General features: G+C 46.2%; 1 protein-coding gene across 6 annotated transcripts in view; it reads right to left on the bottom strand.

The window, feature by feature from the left end:
- The window catches only part of spns2 (SPNS lysolipid transporter 2, sphingosine-1-phosphate), a 70486-nt gene that overhangs the window by 20234 nt on the left and 25086 nt on the right, over nt 1-25166 (bottom strand). For 5 of the 6 annotated variants that reach the window (XR_009770154.1, XM_061701722.1, XM_061701720.1 and 2 more), the window contains 9 exons: nt 17413-17549; nt 15284-15435; nt 13541-13607; nt 10678-10820; nt 9431-9586; nt 9147-9336; nt 5878-5943; nt 5099-5197; nt 1559-1722 (listed from right to left, as the gene is read on the bottom strand). Coding sequence is in view for 5 of the 6 variants with exons in the window: in XM_061701720.1 (XP_061557704.1) it covers nt 1559-1722; nt 5099-5197; nt 5878-5943; nt 9147-9336; nt 9431-9586; nt 10678-10820; nt 13541-13607; nt 15284-15435; nt 17413-17549 (1174 nt within the window). In the remaining variant the exon portion in view is untranslated. The remainder of the gene's footprint in view (nt 1-1558; nt 1723-5098; nt 5198-5877; nt 5944-9146; nt 9337-9430; nt 9587-10677; nt 10821-13540; nt 13608-15283; nt 15436-17412; nt 17550-25166) is intronic. The other variant, XM_061701719.1, reaches the window with a different exon arrangement.

Here is a 25166-nt window from a genome sequence, read left to right as displayed (position 1 = left end):
GCGTTCCTTCCCTCACCTACGGTCACGAGCTGCGGGTCGTGACCGAAAGAACGAGATCCCGGATAGGAGCGGCCGAAATGGCTTTCCTTTGCAGGGTGTCCGGCCGGGCTCTCCCTTAAGAGAACGGGTGAGAAGCTCGGTCATCCGGGAGGATCTCAAGAGTCGAGCCGCTGCGAGAGGAGCCAGATGAGGCGGCCGGGGCATCTGATTCGGATGCCTCCCGGACGCCTCCCCGGTGAGGTGTTCCGGGCACGTCCCACCGGGAGGAGACCCCGGGGACGACCCGGGACACGCCGGAAGAGCTGGATGAAGTGGCTGGGGAGTGGGAAGTCTGGGCGTCCCAGCTCAAGCGACTGCCCCTCGGATAAGCGCTAGAAAATGGATGGATGGTAACTGCAAGTAATGAATTCATGACTCAGATGAAACCCACACAGTAATTCACTCTTTGTAATGTCTGCCTTTCCTTATCCTACGTCAAATTACACATCTGTGTTTTTTAAATATTTAATAAAACATGTAAAAACAAAAATGCATTGTTTTCACTCTGCGACACTTTGATCTATTCGAGCAAAACAGGACCGCAGAATAGTGCTTTTTAGTCACAGATTTGTTTTTTTTTGTAATGGGGTTGGGGTCATTGTTGCACATTTGTTGCCTTTTTTTCCAGGAGCAGGGACCACGGAGACCACATCATAGCTTTATGGCTGCCATGGACCTCCACCACTCTCAGGCCTCAGTCAAATTATACATTTAACAATTCACAGAGGACATATTAACAGCTTGGATGGTAGCATGACGGGAGTATTTCCAAGTACTGTACATAACTCTCTTTCCACAAATATTTCCCAATGGCATTACTTTTCAAGCTCTTACAATTGCTAAAAGATTGTTTTTTTTTTTTTTTTTTTCTTCCTTCTGCTTAAGCGATAGCAAATGTCTCGTTTCGCTCCGTGAGGTGTTTTTTCAGCGTGGGAACAACTCGTGTTCGGCGAGGAAGACGAAGAGGCTGACTGACTGGAGACAAGACGGCAGCGGCATCAAGACTGCCATCCCGTCTAAAAATGTCTCCCATCTTGGAACAGGAAGGAAGTCATTTCCGAAAGCGCGGGCAGCAGAGGAGTATGTCAACGTGAGAAAAGGCCCGACAAAATAAGCAGACAGAAAATAACGGGCGGCCAAGCGGTAGAGAAGATAGATACAAAAAAATCAAGTCATAGACGGCTAGAAAAGCACCGGCGCCACTTAAATCTTGCACTTGACTGAATTTTTGGTCCCCGATTTCTTCTGTTCTTCAGGCATGGCCATTTTTAGAACACACATTACAAGGAATATTTCTTATCTAAACTGCATTGGTCAAGCGGGCCGGAGATGTGTGTGTGTGTGTGTGTGTGTGTGTGTGTTATTCTACTACTAAATACAATGTACCGAAAGCTCGCCATTCAGCTTGATGGTTGAGATGATGCCATCAAATGCGCGTATAAAATATTCAAAGCTGGATTCAACCCGTAACGAATGCAGGTGCTCAAAATGTATTCCGACATTGCCAAGAGCCACTTACTGATTCTGAGCCTTCTCTCGGTCATCCAGAAAGAAGAGCGCGGTGGCCAGGAAGAACATGCCGCCCAGGACGATGATGAAGGGACAGAGCATGAGGGCGTAGCCCAGACTGAGGAAGCGCCACAGCGCCGACGTCGCGTAGCTCTCGCGAAGGCTGTCAGAGATCTGCGCCGGAGGAAAAAGGACGTTTCATTTCGTGTCAGCGACTTGCACGGGAGCACCTTTTTGAACATTCTGTGTGCAAAATGGCGTTCTCTTGGGTCATACGCCAGGACCGGCGGGGTTCCTCCTCCCACTCAACATTCAGCATGATGGAAGGCACAATTACACAGCTGACAGGCAGTATAGAATTGTCCAAAATGTCCCCGTAAGATGAAAAAGTAGAATAGATTATGTGTGTCCAAACAGGGCAATGCCATGGGAATACATTGTACCAAAGAGTAGCACCAGGAGGAGAAACGGGCCTGAGCGTACCTCGCTTCGTGTCTCAACGCAGTGACAAATGCGCTGGCGAGCCTCGTGGCTTGAAATAAGACTCGTAATTATTCAGAGGCATGCAAAACGAGGACGAGAGCTTCTTGTCTGCGGGCGGGCGAGAGTCGGAGGGGTCAAAGGTTACCGGGGCTAAAGCGCCTGGATGAAATGTTCACCTCAGCAAAATGGGATCCTCTCAGCTGCTTGTCATATAATTATGATTGCTGAGATTGTTCCCGGCGCCTCCCACCCACTCTGCCGACGGCCGTGTCTCACCTGAGAGTCTATTATGCGCGCGTCTCTTGGGATTCTGATGGGACAACTGCGCACATGCACACATCGGAAGTGTCTGCTAAGTGGCGTGCGTATTGGCGGAATTCTACGAAGGCGTCCGACCCATTAAAGGATATCACGGTGTACAAGAAATAGCACGTCTGTTGAGAACATCGTCTGCGCGTGTTAGAATCCCCAAAACAGCTGAGTCGCAGCTTTCTCCCGTGTTCCTCAACCGCGGGATCAGTGACAGGCTGCAAGGGTGACCGTAAACTCTATCTGCCTGTCCTCAGTGAACGTCATGATGACTCCATTGCACTCGCATGCTAAACCTCAGTTTAGGAACTGAGACGCGCTGGGCAATGACGCACTCGGAGCATATTGGCGCTCGTCGGTCAGCGGTGTGCAACCCTGGGACTTTCACTGCTGCTGGCAGATGGAAAACATTGGGGGATTTAGTTAGGAACGCTGATATATATGCAGTTTTATACTCATTAATCATCTACACGCGCAGTTAGGCTGATAAAAAAATGAAATCACCAACCACAAGGGGTGAGGGAAATTGTATCCGGTAACCCAAGTGGTCAGTGTAAGTTAAAAATGAACCGCTCACAATGTGGCGGGAAATAACGTTTTCTTTCCCTCGGTCATAGATACTTTATTTCTCCCATGAGGAAATTCAAATCATCCATCCATTCGCATCTATGGACAATTTGGAATTTGTAATGAAGCTCACGTGCAGATTCTATACTACAGGAGGGTGTTATATTCAAATCATCAATGGACTATTATAATGAAATAATTACAAGTATTCTGATGTTAGTTCCATCCATGCATCCATCCAATGGACTCTCTTGACTCCTTTTTAGACTTGCATTTAGGATATGAGACTTTTAACATTCACCGTTTCGACCCTTTGCTGCGCAATAAATCACACAAATACTTTTTTCCAAAAGTATTTGCTCACCTGCCTTGACTCGCCTATGATTTGAAGCGATAGCCTATCCTGTTCTACATCCACGTGGTGTGTGTCGGTTTAACCATTTGCAGCTCGAACAGCTCCAACTCTTGCGGGAAGCCTTTCAACAAGGTTTAGAATTGAGCTGATGGGAATCGTTGCGCGTTCTTCCAGGATCGTATTTGTCAGGTCACCCGCCGATATTGAACGAGAACGCCTGGCTCGCTGCCCACTCGAAATCGACCCAAAGTTGTTCTATTGGGTTGAGGGTTCGTCCATCCCATGAAGTTCGTCCATACCAAATTCTCTCATCCATGTCTTTGTGGACCTTGTTTTGTGCACTGGTGCGCAGAATTGTTGGAACAGGAAGGGGTCATTCACAAACTGTTTGACTGTCCCAAATCTCTTGGTATGCTGAAGCATTCAGAGTTCCTTTAACTGAAGCTCAAGGGCTAACCTTTTGGACATTTCCAACTTTTTGGGCCCCTTCCTGTTGCAACAGGACTGTGCATCAGTGCCTAAATCAAGGTTCCGAAAGAGTTTGATGTGGACAAAGTTGACTGGCCTGCACAATCCTGACTTCAACCCTATAGAACACTTTTGGATGAGAGCCAGGCCTTCTTGTCCAACATCGGGGTGTAACCTCGTAAATGCGCTTCTGGAAAAATGGGTCATAAATTCCCTTCAACAGTCCCCTAAACCTCGTGGAAAGCCTTTCCAGAAGAGTTGAAGCTGTTATAACTGCAGAGGGCGGACCGATGTCATGTTAAACCTTTCATTCAATTCAAAAATTCATTTTCAGATTGGCCCACTTGGACCGCAACCCCCGACTTTATAAACTCCAGTGAAGAAAAAGACGCCTTATAATGAATTAAAAAAATGTTTGATGGAATATAATTACATGTTGTGAGATTATGCTTTATCATTACTAAACTACAATTATCAGAAAATGTGCATGTTAAGCATTTTAAAATATATTTTGCCTTATGATTGTCTAGATACATTCAGGGTAGTCGCATTCATGCGATACATTGGCTAAGTGGCGAGAGCTGCCGATGACCCTCAAGAAAATTCTGAGCTTGAGTCCCGGCTCCGGTGTTTCTCTCGGGTCGCTCGGGATGTTGTCCCGGTGTGCGGCCCCCAGTCCCAAAACATGCTTTCTATAGGTTTAGGTTATGGAATATGAACATCTCACTTGATTCGAAAGAAAAGAAAGAGGAGGGACAATTGCAGACATGGCTCGACAGCTGCGGCCGAGAATCAGTCTCGATTCTCAAATCAAAGACTTCCTGACCCGAGCCCCCCTGCGAGCGTTACATACAATTAATGACACAATACGCAACGTACACCCGTCGGGAAGTTAGTCCTGTGATAACAACGTGGACTTTGATATCCTTGACGTCACTGCAGAGTTTGTGGTGACTCATGTTGCTCTGTTTTGTCGACACAAACGGCTCACTGTTCTTCCTGTGCACCTTGGGAGTTATATCAACTTTAGTTTTGGTCACCTTTTATTTGGAATGAGAAAAATGCGTGTTGCCCAAACTAGGTATTCGGTTCCCGTGTTACACACCACTGAGCACAAAGCACAAGTTTCATTGGTGTCGCCTGGACGCTGTTTGTGTGTGCGCGTGTGTGAGCGAAGGGGGGTGTTGCTGGGCGTGACGGTCTGCTCCACCGGACCTATGAAATTCCCTTAGAACATCAAAACTCCAATGGAACAATGACGTCTCAGAGCTGAGAGGAGCAACATTCACGCTGACTCGTTTGACACGTTCCAGCTCACGTTCGCAACCTGTGGTGAAGCTCAACTATTTCGCTTTGGGAGCGTCTTACCAGACCAATTAGGTATGGACTTCCCGCATCACCCAGCAGGTGAGAGGTGAAGCTCTGGAACGCCACCGCTGTTGCTCTCCGCGTGGGAATAACCACAAACTGCACAGAGGAGTCAAAATGACCAAACTTTAGGATTAAGTCAGGTGATGAGGAGATCAAGTTCGCGTTGCACATCTTAACACCGAGCTCTGCTATCAGTCAATAATAAACCGATGACTTGGCACACCCGTACACGCAAGTGTCACTCACTTCGCTATCTTGAGTCACTTACAAAAGTATTTTTAAATAGAAAATGTCTGTCCACGCCCAAGGTATATTTGTTGACAAGGGCCATTGAAGCAAATCCGTTTGACCGTGAAACAGTTTTATTGTCATTTATTTCCCGGTTTTCTTTCTTTCAACTCTGAACAAATATAAGAGTTGCAGAATTGATTTTGTTCCCCTGTTAAAAAAATAAATAAATAAAAAAAGGCGCACACTGTGATGTCATCAAAAAGAGAAAAACCAAAAGAATCAACCGTTTCCCGTCGACAGGCTAAGTGTCTCTAAAGAATTTGGGAAAATCTGCAGCCAGGCGCCGGGGGCGGGAGGAGAGTTTGAGTGGGGACGAAAGGCCAAGGCGCAGAGAAAAATACATTTGAAAAAGAAAACCCGCGTTCGTGCGGACGTCTCATCAGCCTTCGCAACTCCAAAATACAGCATGGGTATTTGTCATTAAATTGGTACAATAACAGAATTCCCAGAGACGCCAAGGATAAGTATGGGGTTCCAGCACTTACCATTAAAATGTCAGCCGTGATGGCCCAGTTCAGGAAGAGCAGCGTCTCTCCTATGAAGATGCAGACCTAAATAAAGACGACAACATTTCGCATTATACGGCAGCGACGATTAAGAGCGACCGGTTTCCACCGTGCGGTTACGAGGCACAAAGCCACAAGTGGACTTATACATCATTTCGACTGTGTGTGGGCACGTACTGCTGAATACAACTGCTTTGGTCGCTGTGGCTGAAAAACATGTTATTAGGATTTGGCTCAATTGTACGCGAGCGCCGCAGATCTTCAGTTTGATTCTGACGAGACGAGCCGAAAACAGTGCATGGATGATAAAAGATTATATGCCTCACATTTATATATATCCATAGTTTGGCACCAGCTTCAAGATGCTAGCCCTACCTTGTTCTTTTGGGTGGAGGAGTGAACTTTGAATAGCTTGTTGTGGTTGTATGTGCAGCGCATGAAAGGCGTGGTCGCAGCTGCTATTTCTATTTGACAATTTTCTTAAAAACAAACCCAATGGGATTTGTTTGCAACAGACCTTTATGGGCTGCTTTTGTGTGGCACATTTAAACAGGGCCTGCTGATGCGTGTTTCCTGCCGAGGAAATAGCCCCCTTCTCGTGCGCCCAAACGGCCGCGACCGACATGTCGCCTCCCAAGAGCGAGGAAGAAAGGCCTTTAATCCGATTAGTTTTGTCGTCGTCGAGGTGAGACGACAACTGCGAGGGGTCAATCGCCGGGTCACGCGCCCACAACGTTGACACATCTGTTCAGCGCCGTGCCGCGAAACCCGAGGTGATCAGTTACAAGTGGCTCTGCGCTGTCAGGTGAGATTTGAACAAGTGAGAGGTCTGCGAACACGGAACGAGAGGAGTCACCTGCATGGAGTTTTACTATATTGATGGGTATTTCCCACAAACTTAAGTCTAGAACTACTCATCAGAGGTTCAGCCAAACCACTCGGACCCTGATTTACAAAAGGTATGCGTGTGCAACCTTAATTTGGTACACAAATGGATGCGGGAGCCAATGTACTAACTGGTCGCACTCAGGATTGCAAAATGCTCAAATTTGCATTCCGGGAGGAGTAAAAGCCAATGGTGATGGCTTCTTTTGCATCCTTAAAGGTCCCCTATTTCCCCAAAACAACTTTTTCTCGGATTTGGGAGGCTCTATGGCGCCTCAGTAAACGTGGGAGCTATGAATTAAAATCGTCCGCGCATTCCTGAGTCCCAGACGTTTTTCTGCCGAGAGGCCCGAAATCAGGTCGTTCCGAATTTCTCAAGCTTTATCTACGTCGCTACCGAAGGTCTCCACCTGCCTCTTCGCTCCCGTCAACATGACAAACACACGGGCTCTCACAACTAAGGTCGTCTACACGGAGGCAACCAATCAGAGGAAAGGGGGCGGTCTTAGCCAAATATGAATAAGGTGGATACAAAACTGGGTCAAACAGAAGTAGCTGTCAGAGGGGGCTTTTCTGGACACTTGTATGCCAAAACCAAGGTTGTTGTTGTTGTTGTTGTTTTTTTCAATAAAATTGATTCATTTTTGAAAAACAAGTCCATGTTACGCAGTCACTCAATGGCCATCTAGGTTGCCAAAATATGGGACCTTTAAATATCCTTTCTGAGTGACAGGTGGAAACCAACACGCGACAAAAGGGGCTGCGGGGAAGACCTTTCCAGCTAACCCAAAACAAACAAACAAACAAACAAAATGATCCAATCTGAATGATTTAGGCAGGGGGGGGGGGGGGGTCAAACTCATTTGTGTCGTGGGCCACATTGCCGTGATGGATTCTCTCAGAGGGCTTAAGATTTTGAAAATCATCTAAATATCGACTCACCTCCTTATATTATTACACAGAGAAAAGATTGATAGATGAATAGTTTGGAAATCGAAATTCCAGGGTAATACTTTGTAACTATTGTATAAGTTACTGTATTGTAAAAAGAGGCCTGGTAACAAAATCATGGTTGGAAATATGAATTCCTTGTGACGATTATGATGATGATTATTTTTTTTTTAGCAAGAATCATGCCGGTTCAAGCAGATGATCTGCTTTCGCAGGCCACATAATATGATCTGGCCCGGGGGCCTTGAGTTTGACACCTCTGATCTAAGGGCTGACATGGAGCCAGTCACAAGAAGGAGTCATGCCATGTCACCTATGATAAAGCCCCTTTTAACTCTTCGTTTCTGTGCTTACGGTCATTTCAGCGCACTATGACAATTGGTGCTGGCCTCTCACAGAGCAGTTCTTTGGGAGCAGAATGTTCCAAGTTTTCAACGCGCTGCTATGTAAGATGGGAAGGGTTGACTTTGAGGAGCAAAATCAAACAAAACGTGGATTTTATGCAGTTTTCTAGCTCCGCCAAAATCATCAGAGCAATCAATATATATTTCATATATTCTCAGGAATATGTTTGTTTTCCTCTTTCTACCCATACTTCCAGTTCCATCAATTCAAACTTCATTTTGCGCTTGCGGTGCTCCCCCACGATTGCCCACGGTAAAAACCATCAGAGCTACTTAAATCATCAAAGACTCCTTTAAATATGGCGTCCACCAGCGCACGGAATCTGAGTGAGTGAAAACGGCGTCGTAACACGTGCGCCAACAGAACGCGCCATCTGTACGTGAACACGCAATCCAGCGTCCTCTATTTGAGACCTTTGTAAATCGGGCACTCCATTGAAAGACTTCAGTTTACTAAGGGCAGCATCGCCGTCAAATAGCGGTTTAGCACGTCTGTGTCACAGTTCTCAGGTTTGGGAATTGAATCTCATGTGGGCTCCAGTCTTTCCTGCGTGGAGTTTGTATGTTCTCCCTGTGCTCGCCCGGGCTTTCTTCGGTACTCCCTGTAAATATATACCGGAAGTACCGTCGGACTCTTTGTGTATCACGTTCAGCGATACATATTTTCATTCTTTTGTCCAAGTTATAATTACGTAAAATTGCAATTTTCTAAACTGGAGCAATATGGGTGTTTTTCCCCGAGTCCTGACTCTGATGTCGTACCTGCCAGGAAACTGAGGCGATGCTGACGTGAGCCAAGGTCATATATATGTTAGGGGCGACGCCCACTCAAAGGCCATCTCTTTTAGCCCCGCCCTGATGAGCCGCCTTCTGCTCCAGTGCTTAAAACAAGTCCACTGTTCATTTTTCTAAAATGTTAATCATTTACTTTTCTTCAGGTACCTGCCAATTATTAAGAGGCTGGAAATACACGCACACGTTTCCCCTCCACGTCACGTGTACTCTTACGTAAGCTCCTGTGATGCTCTTCTTTGCCACGACAAAAATAAGGCAGATGAAGATGGCCGAGCCCAGCATGCTGACGGCGCACACGAGGGGATCCGCTCGCTCCGTCTTCTTCCGGCACATGCGCGTGGTGGCGGCCCCGATGAGCACGCCCAACAGGCCCGTGACGCAAGTGATTGCCCCGAAGACAAGACTGAGGCAAAAGGAGAAAAATAGGACTATTTTTTTGCACATGGAGGATTGCGGTTAGGAAGTTTGAATTGAACATTTGAGCATTTGCGTTTCACCTTTCTGTGCTGCTGCAGATTTCTTTGGTGTCGCACGGTTCTGCGGTCTTCTGGACCACCTGAGCTCTGGCAAGGTAGATGGGAATCCACATCCCGAACGCACCCGTAGCAAAAGAGACGGCGGCGGACGCCAGGGACGAGAACACGTAACTCCGACTGGATGTGAAGGGGGAAAAAAAGAGAAGAAAACCACACAAAACAAAACACAAAATATCAGTTTAGCGTCACGGGGAAGGTCGAGCTGAGTCCAAACGAGCAGAGACCGCGAAGGGACGTCGCCGCAGTGCTGGGAGTTGAAAACCCTCGCGAGCACGGTGAGAACGGCCCGAGCCAAGATCCCGACACAGAACTTGTTGCCTCTCGAGGCAGACGTGCTGAGCGCTACTTTGCGCGCGTTTTCTCGACAAATCAAAAGATTCCATGAACACACGATCTGAACAACAACTGTTTCGGCAGTGGAATAGTGAAAGTTGTGCACACAGTGAAAACAGGATGCGGGTACACGTGGCAGCGAGCGATGTCCGATTTGGACCGCTGAAGAGAAGTTTGATAAGTCGCGTGAATCTTCGTTACAAAGGAGCATCGCCAACTCACGGCCCGGCATACACATGACGACCTTTCGACTGTTTTTGTGAAAAATGTTTTGTCATGCATGCAAACAAACGTTGAAAGCAGCTCCAACGCTAAGTGGTAAGTAAAGTGAAATGCAGCTTGACTTGGCAGTTTTATGTCAGAGACCAAAATAACACGCTATAAAAGAACAGCTTCCAGAGGTACTGAATGTAGAAGATTGTGTTGCCCGACACTCAACACTGTTGCTCAGATGAAGAATATGGCACCTCACCTACAATATACTCCGCAATAAACCCCCATCGTGACGTGGACTTTATGTCGTCGAAACGCTATTTTAAGAAATGTGCCCGGCAAAGGTCACATCATGACAAAAGTGCACACTGTCACACGCGCAAGGCTGCCTTCACTCAACAGTCGAGCAGTGTTACCGAGTGGCGGCAAGTGATTGACAAAGACTCAACTGTGCCTGCTGTTGACACTTCCATGACGAACGGCTTCTGTATGTTGGCCATGCGAGAATGTATATTTTCATCGAAAACCCACACATCCAAGAGATCTGATCTCTTGTCTCTCTTCAGGTCCATCGTGCAAGCGTGCCTGATTTTTTTTTTTTTTTTTGGGCAGAGAATGATTCGGATGGAACTATGGATATAGTTCCCCGTCGGACATCTTACTTTTTAGCGAGCGCCTTCATGTCACACAGCCACGACGTGCGGGTCTTGATGCGTCCTCCCATCTGGTCGGCGCTTCCTCGCTTTGGCTCAGGCACAAAGAGCATGATCAGGGTGGCTGCGGTCATCCCCAAAACCGGAGTCACCTAATGCAACAGTTGTACAAGGCCTCGCGTGAGACTGGAATCATATTGGAGGCAGGACAGTGCTTGGACGAGCACACATCAGCCGCAGGACAATGAACGGTGCGTTCGAAAGCCGGACGGACGGACGGACGGCCGCTGTGTTTGCCGAGACGCTTGACATCTTAACTTTGAACACCCGCTCCTCTCTCTGTTGGCTCTGTCCCTGTGTACTTGCGCGCGCGTATTTTAATGAGATCCATGTATAATACAGCATAGCCTGCAGTTATCTTTATCTATTATGTGGAAGCATATTTACAGTGTGTTCGGGGTGTGAGTGTGTTTCATCTTCCAGAGCAAATTCCATACGTCACATTAGTCGCTTCTAAAACAGCTTCGTAGGCGCAAACAGTGCGATGTGAAAACGAGGCTCATACTGCTAAGTGTGTATTACGGGCGAGTCTCTGGATGTGGCTAATGCGGTTTATTTTGCGGGTAGCTGAAGTCCGGAAGGTGTGCAGATTACACATCGATCGTTTTCCTTTTTCTATAACACGTCATGTCTGTCGTATGATCAACAACTGAATCTTATCATGTGCTCTCATCTCAGAAAGAGAATCCGCTTTTATTTGCAACATGCTGCAACAGAATATACCGACTTTGTTTCAAAAGCATTCCCTCGACGATTATTCCGCCAGGGCATGGCAAAAACCAGAACTTTGAACCCCGGCCTCCCACCGGGCCCATTAGACACTTCCTGTATCAATCAATCCCACGTATGAGCAACTGGCCTCCCCCCTGCGCCTCATTTCTATGGATCTCCTTTTTTGCTGAACACCTTTTGGCCAAAACAAGGAAGGTAGCAGGAACACAGCCGGCGAACGCGAGCGGAAGCTCGGTCCAGTCATTTCTACCGACGGCGGGATACCGCCGGTGAAAACACATTTCATGCCTTCATATTTGTTTTCCTCCCACATGCCGCACCGCTGACTAATTGGCTTTTGGATTGTTCGCTTGGAATGTCACCGTGGCCACAGTGGAACAAACTGCCCTGCTCATTGTTATGTTACTCCATGTTCCGCCGAGACCTGTAGGAATTTGACTTCCTGTTTCCTCGAACCGAGAGAACAACCTGTCATGTCCAGGAATCCAAAGGAATCCTCGGTGACCCGCTGAAGGAAGGTTTATTTTCTCTCACGTTGTCCGGGCTTTTTAGAAGCTGACCTCCAAAGTCAGCCACAATTGGGGAGTTCCTTGAGGCATTCCAAGGGTTTGCTTCCGTTATGGCTGCCGTGCAACTCGTGTCCGCAGCGTTTTGCCTTGCATTCACTGGAATTGCAGTGATTACACTTGAATTCATCCATACATTCCGCAACCCCAATAAGCTCTCTTCAGCAGTGACCTTCCAAAGGCAAACATCTCAACACATTACGCAAAATTCACAAACGTATAGTCATACAATCTTTCATTGTTTGTCCCTCTACTTAAGTCTCGGGTTTCGCACCTTCGGCGTCGAAGCGCGTTGTGCCGCTGCATACCGACCGGGCGGCACTGAGGTCTGCAGGAAGAGATCCGGAGGAGGTCTTCAACTGATCTCCAGTAGCAGCTGTTGCTCCCAAAGAGCTGAGGGCATTTAGCATTGTTGTATGGTCTGCCTGTATGCGTTAAAAGTCGCAGTTGTTTGAAGGTTTATAATTGCCGTAACATCTGTGCTATTTTCCGTTAGCCCCTCTACAGTGCTTTGAATTACGTGTTAGCGTTAAGCTACTGGACTTTTGTTAAGACAAAATGATATGGTTTGGGTGAAGATTTGGGTGTGTTTATAAACTTACAATGTTAGGTTCTGGAATGTAGCGATAAGCGATACAACGGGGCGGCGGCGGGGGTTCACTGTACACCACACGGCTAAAATGTGCGGATCAAAGTATCGGTAGGGAAATGTGCTTTCGATATGTCAACATTTTGAGGTCATCAACGGTGGGCGACAAAAAGTACATCCTCACACAGCACAAGACGACGAGCTCAGTTACCGCCATACTTCCCCGTTTGTCATTGGATTCTTTTGATATTTACCACCTACATGTTTTTTGTAGCGACTTCAATTCTAACTTTATTACTGTCCTCGTTCATCCGAAAGGTTGTTCGATGAGGTTGATGCTTTTTCAAGTTCAAGTTCACACCAAACTATCTTAAGCATGTCGTTCAGGACTCTTCCGAGAACAGGTCCTTCCCTGTTCCCCGTCATTGTCTCAAATGTTCAAGTAAGGGGAGCTGAGGGTTCTATCCAAAACCTCAATCTGGCCGATCAACTCATTTTCAAGTGTGTCTCATGAGTTTTCTGAGTTAAATGAGCATTTTGTGCATGCTATGAACATTATGTAGAGGAACATGAATAAAATGATTTGAAAGAGTCCCCCGTTGTAAACTTGCTACATACCTGCCATTTTAAATGACATGGATGTAACCGATGCTGCTTTCAGCGACGTCCTTTCTGCAAGGTTTTCTGAAGGACGCCGGCGTGGCTGAGCTTCTGTCAATGTGTGTGTGTGACTCGTTCAGCCCGAAGCCGTATTTGCGCTGTCACTTCCCTGCAACGTCCAGCCCCTGCGTGTCCCCCCCCCCCCCGTGCTCCTGACCCCTCTGAACCCGACCACAGCCCTGCAGGAGCTGTGGTCGGGTAAATCCGTCTTTGTGTGGGTGGATGTGTTTCTGTGTGTGTATAATGTAGCTGTGGATGCCCTTACCCTCAGTGCCCAGTGCCAGTCTCCTGAAGCTACCTTGGCGCTGGTGCCCAGGATGTAACCCAATCCGCTGCAGGAAAACAACACTGCTGATTAGCTCCACAGCACCGACACATGGATGTCATTTCTATCTAAATCATATGACTCATAGTACCGAGTTTGCTCGCTGTTTGTTTTCCATCCTTTCAATTTACCGCTAAACATATCCCGTTTGCAGCCTGATTACACAGTTGACTTGTCTGCGCACTTGACGTTGATAAGCTGAGGATGAGCATACAGTAGTAGTAGCAAGAGAGCCGATTGGCTGATGGGTCTATTTGTGAAAACACTGCTGTGTATTTCACCGGTTTAGGTCGTGTTGGGAGTCGACAAACGCTTGGAAAAGAATAACCTGCAAATTCATGTTGGAATGTACACAAATGTCAATCAACCACAAATGTGCACATTGGCGTCCGATAAACTGCGCCCATTATGAGAGGGTCCAGTTCAAAAAGCTGGAATTAAAAAAAAAAAAAATCCATTTCCTGCGAATTGGGTCATTTCCTCGAAACGGTCACAACAATCTCAGTCGAGACTGGATGGGATGTTTGACTGCGCTTTCCCTGAGGCCAACTCTTTCACCTTCTATTGTGTGTGTTGCCGGGCACTTTACCAGGACCCAAACACTTTGGCAACTCAGAACACATTGTTCAGGGATCACTTTGGTTTTCCCTTCCCTTACTTGTTTCTTTACAAGCCCAAAACATCATGAACGATCACATCATATGAAGCTCCCACAACCCGTTTTGCCATTATTGGATGAGGCAATGATTTAACTCGTGTTTCGGTTGACGTTATTTTAACGTCATCTCACAGCGCGCATTTCCCGTTTTCTTGCTTCCTCGCGCATGAGCGCTGCATGCCGGTACACACCGTGCCGTGCAGAATGTTAAACCGCAAAGGTTTTTTTTTCTGTGCTCCGTTCGCCGATCCGTTCATCTTTTATCCCACAACTTTGTTTACTTTGTCCCTGTGGTCCTTTATTGAATAAAGTGAAGCTCAAAATGCTCCCAATTCCCACACCCCTAGACCACATCTTTAAAGTTCTGCGTTCTTGTGTGGGCGATGTTAGCGCAGCTGGAAGAATGAGCCTGACCTTCTTTGTGTATCGGGCATTTTCCATACAATTGGATCAATAACAGTGAAGATCAACTGAAAATCAACACATTTTCATGACGCGAGTTATTTGTCATCATTCAACCTGTAATCATTTGTTTGTGAGAAAACAAGAGTCCAAAGTAACATTTTTCCCAGTTGTAATGCTAAAATGTCTTTAGCGTTATGTCTCAATTGAAGTTGCATGATTTGCGACATGCTTTCTGAAAAAGCCAATTGCATTTGTGAAGAGATGCGATTTTTCTCCTATTGCTTACGATGCACTTTCCATGAAAACTAACACAATTGCGTCTTATTGTCTTCAGAGTTCCTTGATTTGGTTCTTTGACGAATGGTCCGTCTTTTGTCACTCACTGTCTTGTGCCGTTGCGATAAGACCGGCGGGATCCGTGAGCGGCCATTTTGCATTCCCATAATAGCAGACAGCAAAAGAACTGTATTTTTTATTTGTCAGAATGTGCGAACGTGTCAGAACTATTGCATATCCTTACCCTTATTACGATTGCGTCGAGACAAGAGCGCAACGGGTTTGCTGACAATTCGATCGCGATCAACACGAGAGCGTCAGCGCTGTGACTTTCTGTCACTCACCTTCCCAAAGGGATGGCCAAGTAGAAGAAAGAGAGCATCATGGTGCGCCTGTTATTGGTGAACAAGTCTCCTATGATGGTGGGGGAGATGGACGAGTAGCTGGACTCTCCAATGCCCACCAGCCCCCGGGAGAGCACGAACAGCCAGTAGTACTGCAGAGACAGAGAGAGCACCGAATGTTCACATTTCCCATCGCGCTGCAAAGAGTTGGAAGAGATTAGGATAGGAGCTTTTGACGGGAGGAGCGTACAGTATGATGCCTATTTAATCATCTTATCATCTTTAGCTTTCAGACGTTTGATTGCCAGGCTGTACTGTACTGTCTGTTCAGACATGATAAACTGAAAAGGGTTGAATTCAAAGGCTTAAGGAGTGGTCGCACTGGCACGGGCACCTGTGTGGACAGCTGTTTCCGTGGCAACCCGCTCTTGGGCGAGATACGGTACTCCTGTGTCTGCGACCTTGACAAAGAGATGTGTTTTCCGCTTACATTGTGAGAGTGGAACATTTTAACACAGTCATTACTTGCTTGTTAGTCGCATTAAGCAAAAACAAAAAACAAAAAACATATTCTGAGCAACATGGGTGAAAATGCAAAAAAAAGAGGATTTTCAATTCTTTTCGAGGTTCGAAAGTGGTCGTGTCCGTTCATCATATGCATCATCTGTAATTTGCGTTATTGTTTTGTTGTTTTCTGCCTTGTTCTGGCCAGAGCGCATGCTGAGGATGGCGCAAATGGCTTCTTTGTAAGTTTTCATTTTGTTTTGCAGTGGCGCTGAACTGAAGCGCAGAACATAATTACACACCTCGTACATCCGAATGATTATGATTGATTTATGACATCATGTATTTTCAGTTCCTCTCAAGAGGCCCGCACAAATATGCACGTGCTGTCATTCCTTCCGCAAGAGACTCCCCGCAGGGAAGCGGCCCACTCGAGGAAGCGGACAACCCAGCGACGCCGCGCTGCTGCTGCTGCTGCCGCCGCCATGCGCGCTCGAGAAGTCAAGCTTTTCAAGCCGCGCGTGGCTGCCAGTCAAGCCCCGTTGCTAGAATGGCAGCGTGTTAGCCTTTTCGGTTATCTCGGGACGCTGAGGTTGATTGGTTGGCTGACCTTCTGTCTACAGTTTCTGATACACCCGTCTTGGAATTTGCAACGACCGCAGGTTATTATTTGCGGACTGCTGCCTTTGTAGTTTTGATGAAGAGTCCGCACATTGATGAAACGGTTTAGTGAGGAAAAACGGAGACGTTTTAAACAGTCTCCGTTTTGAGGCGCCGTTATGTCTGTGTGGCATTTTGAGGACTATTGAATGGCAGCTTTTGAGTTGAGTCGGTTCCATATTAAAACGAAAATCATTCTTTTTTTTTTTTTTTAATTAAGGCCTCAACTTCGGAAAATCGAATTTCATACCTTAAGATATAGCAGTATCATTTTTTCCCCCATTTTATTACCCAAAACAAATATACATTTCAAAACAGAATTATCAAAATTATGAATGAAAAATATCCTTTTCATTTCCTTTTTTCCCGCTTGCCGAATAAAAGATCTCATTCGGTTCCACGTCAAGTGATTTTCATGGCGGGGCACGCGCTCGTCAATTTGCATTGACGACTCAAAATGGTTCCGTGGCTCCGATTCGAAATGGGGTCATTGATCCCCGATTGGTTTCACACAGGACAAATGTTGAAGCCGCGGCGGAGGTCTGCACTTTCTCAAGCTCTCTTATGAAAGACTACGCGGTAGTTTCTGTGTGCGCACAAAGCCTTTTTCTGCGGCAGTTAATCTCACCATGTAATTGCCCCCTGAGAGAAACGTTATTGTCGAATGCGCCCGGAGGCTCTTAGGGATATCGCAAACAAAACTGTCAAGGGGTGGCAAAACTGCAGTCTCATCTCCTAAAGGGCTGTAACCGAGACTAAGCGTCAGCTTTCATTGTTAATTGGATGGAGGGCGAAGACAAAACGACGACAACAAAAGAAACGCTAACACGCCTGCGGGCAAAGCGGGAGTCTCGCTTAACGGGCGCATCATTTCATTTCCGTCGTTTCAACACAAGCATATCCGCAATAATGAGCTCGTCTTGAGTGAACAGACGAACACGCGCCGCCGTCTCGCTCCAACGGACCTCTTTGCTGATGAAGGAGCTCAACAGCGTGACGGTGGACCAAAAGAAAATGCCGCAGCTCAGGATGGCCTTCCTGTTGAAGCGGTCGCCCAGGTAACCGAAGATGGGAGCTGCCACCATGAAGCTGCAGATGAACACTGTAAAAGCAGATAGAAACGACAATGACACACAGATGAGTGTTTATGGCCTAACAGAACAATTGGGACTTATTTCCTACTCGCCATGAACAATTCCTCCGGCTTCTTAAAACTGCACATTGTGTGCATCCCAGTGAAAGTAACGTGAGTGCTTTAAACATTTTGGACTAATTGGCCCACTGCAGTGAGTGACGCTTGATTCTCCGGGATTTTGGTCAATATTTATTTATGGCCAGGACCCACGTAAATAGATCTTGCAGATTTTGCATTTTTAATCTTCTCCCGCTGACTTTCGAGTGTTCTTAAGAGTAGCTCGGGCGGAGATGTTGCTCTTGACAGCAGTGGGGGAGCAAAGGAGGCGGGCTGCCGTTTTGACACATTGTCAGCATAAAGATGTAGAGGAGGACTGGCGGATGGGGCCAGAGAAGAGAAGAGAGGACGGGGGAGCACGTTATATAAGATACGCGCATCCCAGCCTCACCGAGATTCCACAGGATGAGGGACAGGAATCCGATGTTGTCGACGCGTGATACGGCATAAAAATATTCGAACCTTAAGCAAAATACAGCAGGAGCGAGTTACTCTCTGAAGCCAGCGCAGGTTGCCCATTTACCACGCGGTCACTTCGGTTTGCGCATCTTCTCCATGCAGTGCCGCGTAAAGGGGGGGGGCGACGGCCCAGGGTACCCGAACGAGGGCCTCGCCTCAGTCGGATACTCATAAGTCATAAGTTGGGGCACTCGTAAATAAAAGACCTTTGGATATTAAAAGTGTGACTGTCAGGCCCAATGTTCTCGCCTCCAATTTCCTGCTTCTCCTCCCGCTCGTCAAGTCTCCGTCATGAGAATGTGCTGCATGCGGATAAGTGGTGCAGGGCGATTGTGCAACGCCAAATGGTTCCAACCAGCTTTACCAATGGACACACCAGCTGTTCCGTGTGGGGTTTTAAGAGACGGGGGCCAGAGACCATTCGTCACCGCTTAGCAGCTCGTGAAAAACACACTTCTTATCATTAATGGGCTGATTTGGAATCATTAGCAAGGTCTCACATCACCATCTCCCTATGCGTCTTCATTTTCGGTGACTTTGCGATTTGTCGATGAGATGATTAGAGGAGCCTTTCTCAACGGCTCATTATCGCCTCGTTGCAATGTCCACACGTCGGAACAAACTCGGGCCCCTTGACATCGTGTTCGCAATTATGCACTGTTAACCTTGTTTGTTGTTGTGTGCGCTGACTTCAAAGCACAGCACAAAACCTCTAGTGTGTATGTGTGTGTGTGTGTGTGTAAGAGGAAGCCCGAACAACACTGCCCTGCTACAAACCTGATTTGGATTGGTTTTCAGTCAAAGTGTACCTGAATCCAACGTGCTCATTTTCGCGCTGGGCGGTTTTGCACTATTATCATGTTTCTCTCTTTAAGCGGAGGCCATGCGGAATGTCACAGGCTAGCTACCGTATGCCCAGATTAGATCTAGAAAGATAATCATCCCCGCGATGAACCATGGCCGACGCGAAGAGCTCGTTCCCAAAACAAGATGAAAAGAGAAATTGAAAAAAGCTTGATCTTGCGACGCCAGTTATCGTGTACAGATTATTATCTTATGTTTGAACATTTTCAAATTCTTTTAACACCGGAATATTAATTCTTCACGTGAAAATGAAAATTGATTCATGGCATCTTCATAAAATATGCATACGCTCCATTACGGTCAGCGAGAGAACACTTAACCAGTGCATATGTGATGAATTGATTGAAATGTTCAGACGTTTTGCTAAGATGTTTAGATGTTCTCATAATAGACTTAAGTACTACTTATTTCAAGACCAGGCCACGTTCTCTCGTAGAAATGTGCTGTATAATGTACAGTCAACCCTTAAGCACGCAACACGCATAAAATGCTGCCTGACTGCACACGCCACATTCCACGTTTGTCCACCTTCACGTTCCTGTTTACGCAATATAGCGGGACACATGCACGCGTTTGCGTGATCTTCACAAAGCTTTCAGAGATCGACAAACATTTTGAGAATCAATTCGTTCAACCCAAACAGTTGTGCGGATGATTATGCTGCAGCCCTGGAGGGAGGAAAGCTATTTCGTGCGTCTCGTGTTGGATAAAATGGGTCAAAATGTTTGACACATCTACACACGAGTTACTCTGTAGAAAGTCTGAAGCCTCATTCCCTTTGTGTAGCAAAGTTAAAAGAAAAAGTTCCCCGTTCTCAGCGACTTGACATGCTGTGGTGAATCAAGCGAGGCAAACAACGAGGAGCGCCAAACCTGTTCTGCTCATACAACTCACGTTCCAAATAACGTGCATGCTCGTCAAGGCACACGAGCCGGTGAAATGCATCAATTACAGCCAATGTAGAAAATTACATGACTGACAAAATGGCTACGTGAGAGAACACGATGTCATGGATATAATGGGAACTCTGGAGTCCGGCATTACTTAACCTAACTACCAGCCCTCCCAGTTAACATGACTTAGTTATTTGACTTCGGAAGCCGTCAATGGCAGTGAATGTGTTAATCTTAGAGGGAAAAAAAAACTCTTCTCCTTTCCCCCTCCAAGTGCAAAGTGATACTGTATAGCTTCTCACTGATGCAGCACATGCAACCTCATATTTATAACATGACACTTGAAAGCTGAAACATTTGACAGAACAAGACCCTCACTGCATAAGCCCAATCAACATGAACTTTCTATACAAGTCCGTCTAAGTAACTCTTAAAAAAAAAAAAAAAAACTCATTGTCCATTTAGGTCTGTCACGATAGCCAAAAGCCTTTTCTAATCATCATAACAATGTTCTGGTTTCTGCGGAGCACGTGAGGTATTGCGACTCTTCCATGAGTCCTTTTAGCCAGGGCACCCCAAATGCTTGGTTACAGTCATTGAAATAATTTGAAAACACTTTCTAGGGTTCACTTTTACTTTCAAATTGGACCTCGTGCTTTCGAATCAACTCGGGTTAAAAACACAGAAAAACATGGGACTTCCAGCTCTCGCGTTGATTGGCCAGTGGCTCGACAAAACCTCATGAGATGACTCACCCCTACGAACACAAGCCACAGTGACGAGAAGGCAACGGAAGGACATACACAATTCGGCTCAAGCATGTGCTGTTTATTCACCGAGCCAATGTGCGCAAACACATTTGCCTGTGAAACATGACACTCACCTGAAGACGGCACCTGTGACGCTAAACATTTGGTTGGGGGGGGGAGACACAGTTTCGTAACTCGTCTGCTTTGAACAAGAGGAGTTTGTGCTTCCCCTAAAAGGCAGCAATTGCGTTGGAAAAAAAGCAGGCACAAAGGGACAGCATCGTTCTCCTTTCCCAGGCCCAAACAGACTTTTCAAGTCGACAAGATTTGTTTTGAGCTGTGTTTCTGTTAGCGGCTTTGACTTGGTGTTTTAAAACTCTTTCAGACGCACATTTGATTCTGTAGGAAAGAGAATACCATCGCAGCTGGACTGAACAAAAAGAAGAATTCTCACAATTACAGCGTGTAATGACAAAGGCCCAAAGCTCCGCCAGGGTCGAAAGGTTGCGATCTGCGTATGAGCGCAAACATTTCGTCGTCGTCTTTTTTTTTACATTGATAACGTGCGAAAAGAGTGCATTGATGAAAACATATTTAACTCCCTGCCGAGTCTCGAGGGGGTTTATTAAATAGGAAAAAAATACTATTCACAGTCAAAGCTAATATATCGGTAGCACCAATGGAAAATACCGGAAACCAATGTGAGGCGCTGCCAACTGTGCCGTTTGTGAGCCATGCGGCCACGCCCTTGTACAGAATTGTACCAACTTCTGGCCACGGGCCAACACCCATAAAGTGAAAAGAGTAAAAAGTGCCAAACATGGTGTAATGCGATGGTTTCGTCGCACACTAATGCAAAGTTGGCCGTTCATATTGCGCGCCGGATAGTGCGGTGACGTGTGACGGAGACGCGAACATTTGAACGAAGGGCTGGACCGTTGCATTGAGAGTTTTGTGGAAATCAGCGGAGCGGTTTTTAAATCATGCTAATCATGTAACTAACACACAAACCACCAACAACAAAGAGATTCTAAGTGCCAATTGTCCTGTGTGAACATGACCTTAATTGAATCGTAATCGATGTCATCGCCGACGCCGTTTTGTCGTCTATAAATGACCGCTGCGGAAAAAAGGGTCATTCAAAGAACAACGCCGGTCGTGGCCTCAGACCTTTGCGTCTTAGCTCTGACGTGCGGATTTCAAAAGAAAAGGGACACGCCATCTCCCACGGCAATTGGAAGCGCCGTGGAACCCGACAAGTCAAACCGACAGCTGAAGGAATTTGACCGCTTGCGCCAGAGACAGACACGATGCGAGGAGTCGAGAGACACACACACACACACATGCAAACATACGCAGGTCCGTGCATGTCTGCGGGCTCGACGCTGTCAATCAGTTTTTCACAGCCTTGTTTCTGTGTCAGCGCTTACTTCTCCCATCCCAAAGTCTTCCATGAATACAGCAGCCTTCCACTCTTGTCAGTCATTATTATTGCAAAGTTAGGAGCTCGCCATGGTATGTCTGTGCCATGAGATCCTCACGCTTCGGGTTGATTTTCGTCAAGTGTCCAAAAAAAAAAAAAAAAAAAAAAAAAAAATTGCCATTCATGCTCAACGAAACAAGCAGGATTACACTTGCGCTATTCTGGGTGACATCGGTTTGTAGCCATGGCAACGCCATATAAAGCGGTTGACTTTTACACCGGGCGTGAAAAGCACTCTTATCATCACCCCACCCATCAATACTGCGCAGACAAAAGGAAGCCTGCATACTGCGGACACTTTTATTGTTCAATTTAAGAAACTCAACCCGAACAGTACCACGAGCAAAACAATTCCGACAATGCCACAAGTTAATACACATATCGATAAGTGATGTCATGCACCTAATTAAAGGTGCTCTTCACACACCTCATTGCATTGATTCCGGTTGTTTTATCTTTGACGTGTGATCTGAGAGCCAAGATCATTCCCACGGATTATTTTGGAAGCTGCAGCAGAGCGTTGTGGCGGTTCTGCGTTCGAATCTCGGCTCGGGCCCTCCTGCGTAAGTATGCGTGTTATTCCCCGTGTTCTGTCCAGGGGTTAAGGCTTCCTCCCACATTGCAAAAACAAATTGCTCATGGTGTGTATGTGCGTGTGAATAGTTGTGTGTTTGTGGGTAGTTCCAGGTGACAGCAGAAATAAGGCACATGGGGCAACTTTATGTAGACAAGCCATTTTGAATGCAATCAAAACGGCAAAGTAGGTTCCGCGCTACTGTGGTTATGAAAGGAAGCTTGACTGAAGGGTGTGGAAATGCAACGCTGTTTATTTTGGGTCTGGGGCCTCCTAAAAGCAACTGCGGTGCTTCTCTCTGCCCTGTCGGAGTAAAATTAGCAGAAAGTGAATCCAAATGTTTTGGTTTTTTTTTTTTGCGTCGTGTTCGATTCTCGTCCGTCCGTCGACTTGACACGCGAGCGCCGCGATATATCGGCTTTTGTGCGCAGAGGCCGCGGTGTGTTGTGTCAAGCGTACAGCTGAGAGTCAGTTTCTTCCTCGAATGATTAATGGGATTGCCCGTGAAGCCTGCGACACGTCCATTTGGACATTCGCACGTATCAGGCTTCCGCCTCGGGGATTCCCCTTCGTGCGGCGCCCCGTGTATTCCTGCATTCCTCACATTTCTGACTACCACAAATTTACCCCTCAATCCCCCCTCTGCTCAGTCTTGACCGGTGTTGGATTACCAATCTGTTGAAGTCCACATACACCCTGGGAAATACCTTTGCAGCTCCCTCTCGCCTGGGATCTGAACAGTTAATTCCTACAGAAGCTGCAGTCAAATGCCCGCCAACTCCCACTTAAACCCTTTTTTTTATTGTATCCAAACTTCCCGCTTCTGTGAGCCGATAGCCGGCGCATGTCACAGCTGCGGTCCATCCCGACGACCTGCTCGTTGTGAGATCTGGAGCCGGGGAGAATTACACCTTGCTACAAAAGGAAAACCGTCTGGCAACATCATCTTCGGCTTGTTAGCGGCACACACTCGAGGCCAACACACACGCCACAAATAAAAGAAGCAGGATGTGAGATTCACTTCGGGTCCAGAATCCTATTCAAACCTGCTGGGATAATAAACAATTTTTATTTTTTTATTATCCCAGCAAAAAAAATAAATAATAAAACATTTATTTTTTCGCAGGGTTGCGTGGCAGAGATTACAAAGAGCACTTAAGCGCAGAGCAAAGGAGTTGCCCCCCCCCCCCCCCGGAGTATTCTACACCGGAGCAGCCAGCGTAATGACAACAACAGCCGACCCCGCTTGTCTGAATTGGTGCAATCCTTGTCGTTACGCTAATAGGATGGGAAAAATAGTGCCGACGCACTCACATTTTCCACACAAAATTGATGAGCAGCAATCCTACCTTTGACCTTCACTGGCTGCATGTGCACTATATAAAAGTCAAGCCTATTGAGTGACAGGAGTGTTTGTTTGTGTGCGTGTGTTTCTAATTGAGGTCCCAGTAGCAGGAGGGAAGCAATCTGTTCTCTTTGCAAAAGAAGAAAAGTAAGTTGCACATGGGGCACAGTGCCAAAAGTCAAAACCTTACCAGGAGTATTTGTTTTCTTTCCAGTCACAACTCATTGGATTGCACTCCAAATAAGACTGTGAAAAAGTAACTTGGTTTTAGACAGCTTTCATTTGTTTCAAGCGTATTTTTTACTTGAAATAAGGATTCAAAAAAAACAACATTTTTTTTCTTAACACAGTAACACATTTCTCAACTTATTTCAATTGAAATTCTGCTAGAAACAACTGAAAATTGCCTTAAAAAAAGTGACTTTTCAGGTCTTGTATTTTAAGTGTGATGAGTCTTATTGTAAGAGTTTTGGTGAGATTTTCAGTTTCTGCAGTGCGGCCAAGTGGAATAGCGATGATCACGTTTGCCTCACAGTTCTGAGGTTCAGCGTTCGAATCTCGGCTGTGGCCTTCCAATGTGGCGACTCGTCTTTCGGTCAAGATGCTCCAACTCAAGCGCAGCCTTGACGACGTCAATACGCTACAGAAAACGGATGGATGAAATCAACCATGGGATGATGAAAGATTCATTGAAAGAGACCAAAAAACTATAATTATCGGTCACAATCATCATGGCTTCACCAAAAAAAAAAAAAAAAAAAAAAAAAAAAAGGTACAGCAGGTAAAAGCAAGCTTACTTTCTATCCAGTGATCTGTTTTCTTTTCCTGTCATAAACACATTTTTAAAACGGCCAAGCCGCATGCAGCATGTGTCTCATGAATGGTTTTACTGTATGTTGTGATGCATCTCATTTAACATTGGAGGCAGTATGACGCATTGCACTTATTGCAGTTCAAATTCTGCGGACTCTTAATACGGTTCCTGGATTGGATTTGTGGATGCTTGTTCATCTGTTGGTAAGTTGATACATTTTGTTTTCAATTATATCTTTTTTGTTGTTGAGTTTTTATTACAGAATACTTCTTGTGATCTTTTTTTTTTTTTAAATCTCACACTCGACAATTACCCTGAATGAAAAAAGTATAAAACTATTACTGAA

Source organism: Phycodurus eques, chromosome 17 (assembly GCF_024500275.1).
Source record: "Phycodurus eques isolate BA_2022a chromosome 17, UOR_Pequ_1.1, whole genome shotgun sequence".
NCBI lineage: Eukaryota > Metazoa > Chordata > Actinopteri > Syngnathiformes > Syngnathidae > Phycodurus > Phycodurus eques.
This window is presented reverse-complemented; position numbering and strand designations above follow the sequence as displayed.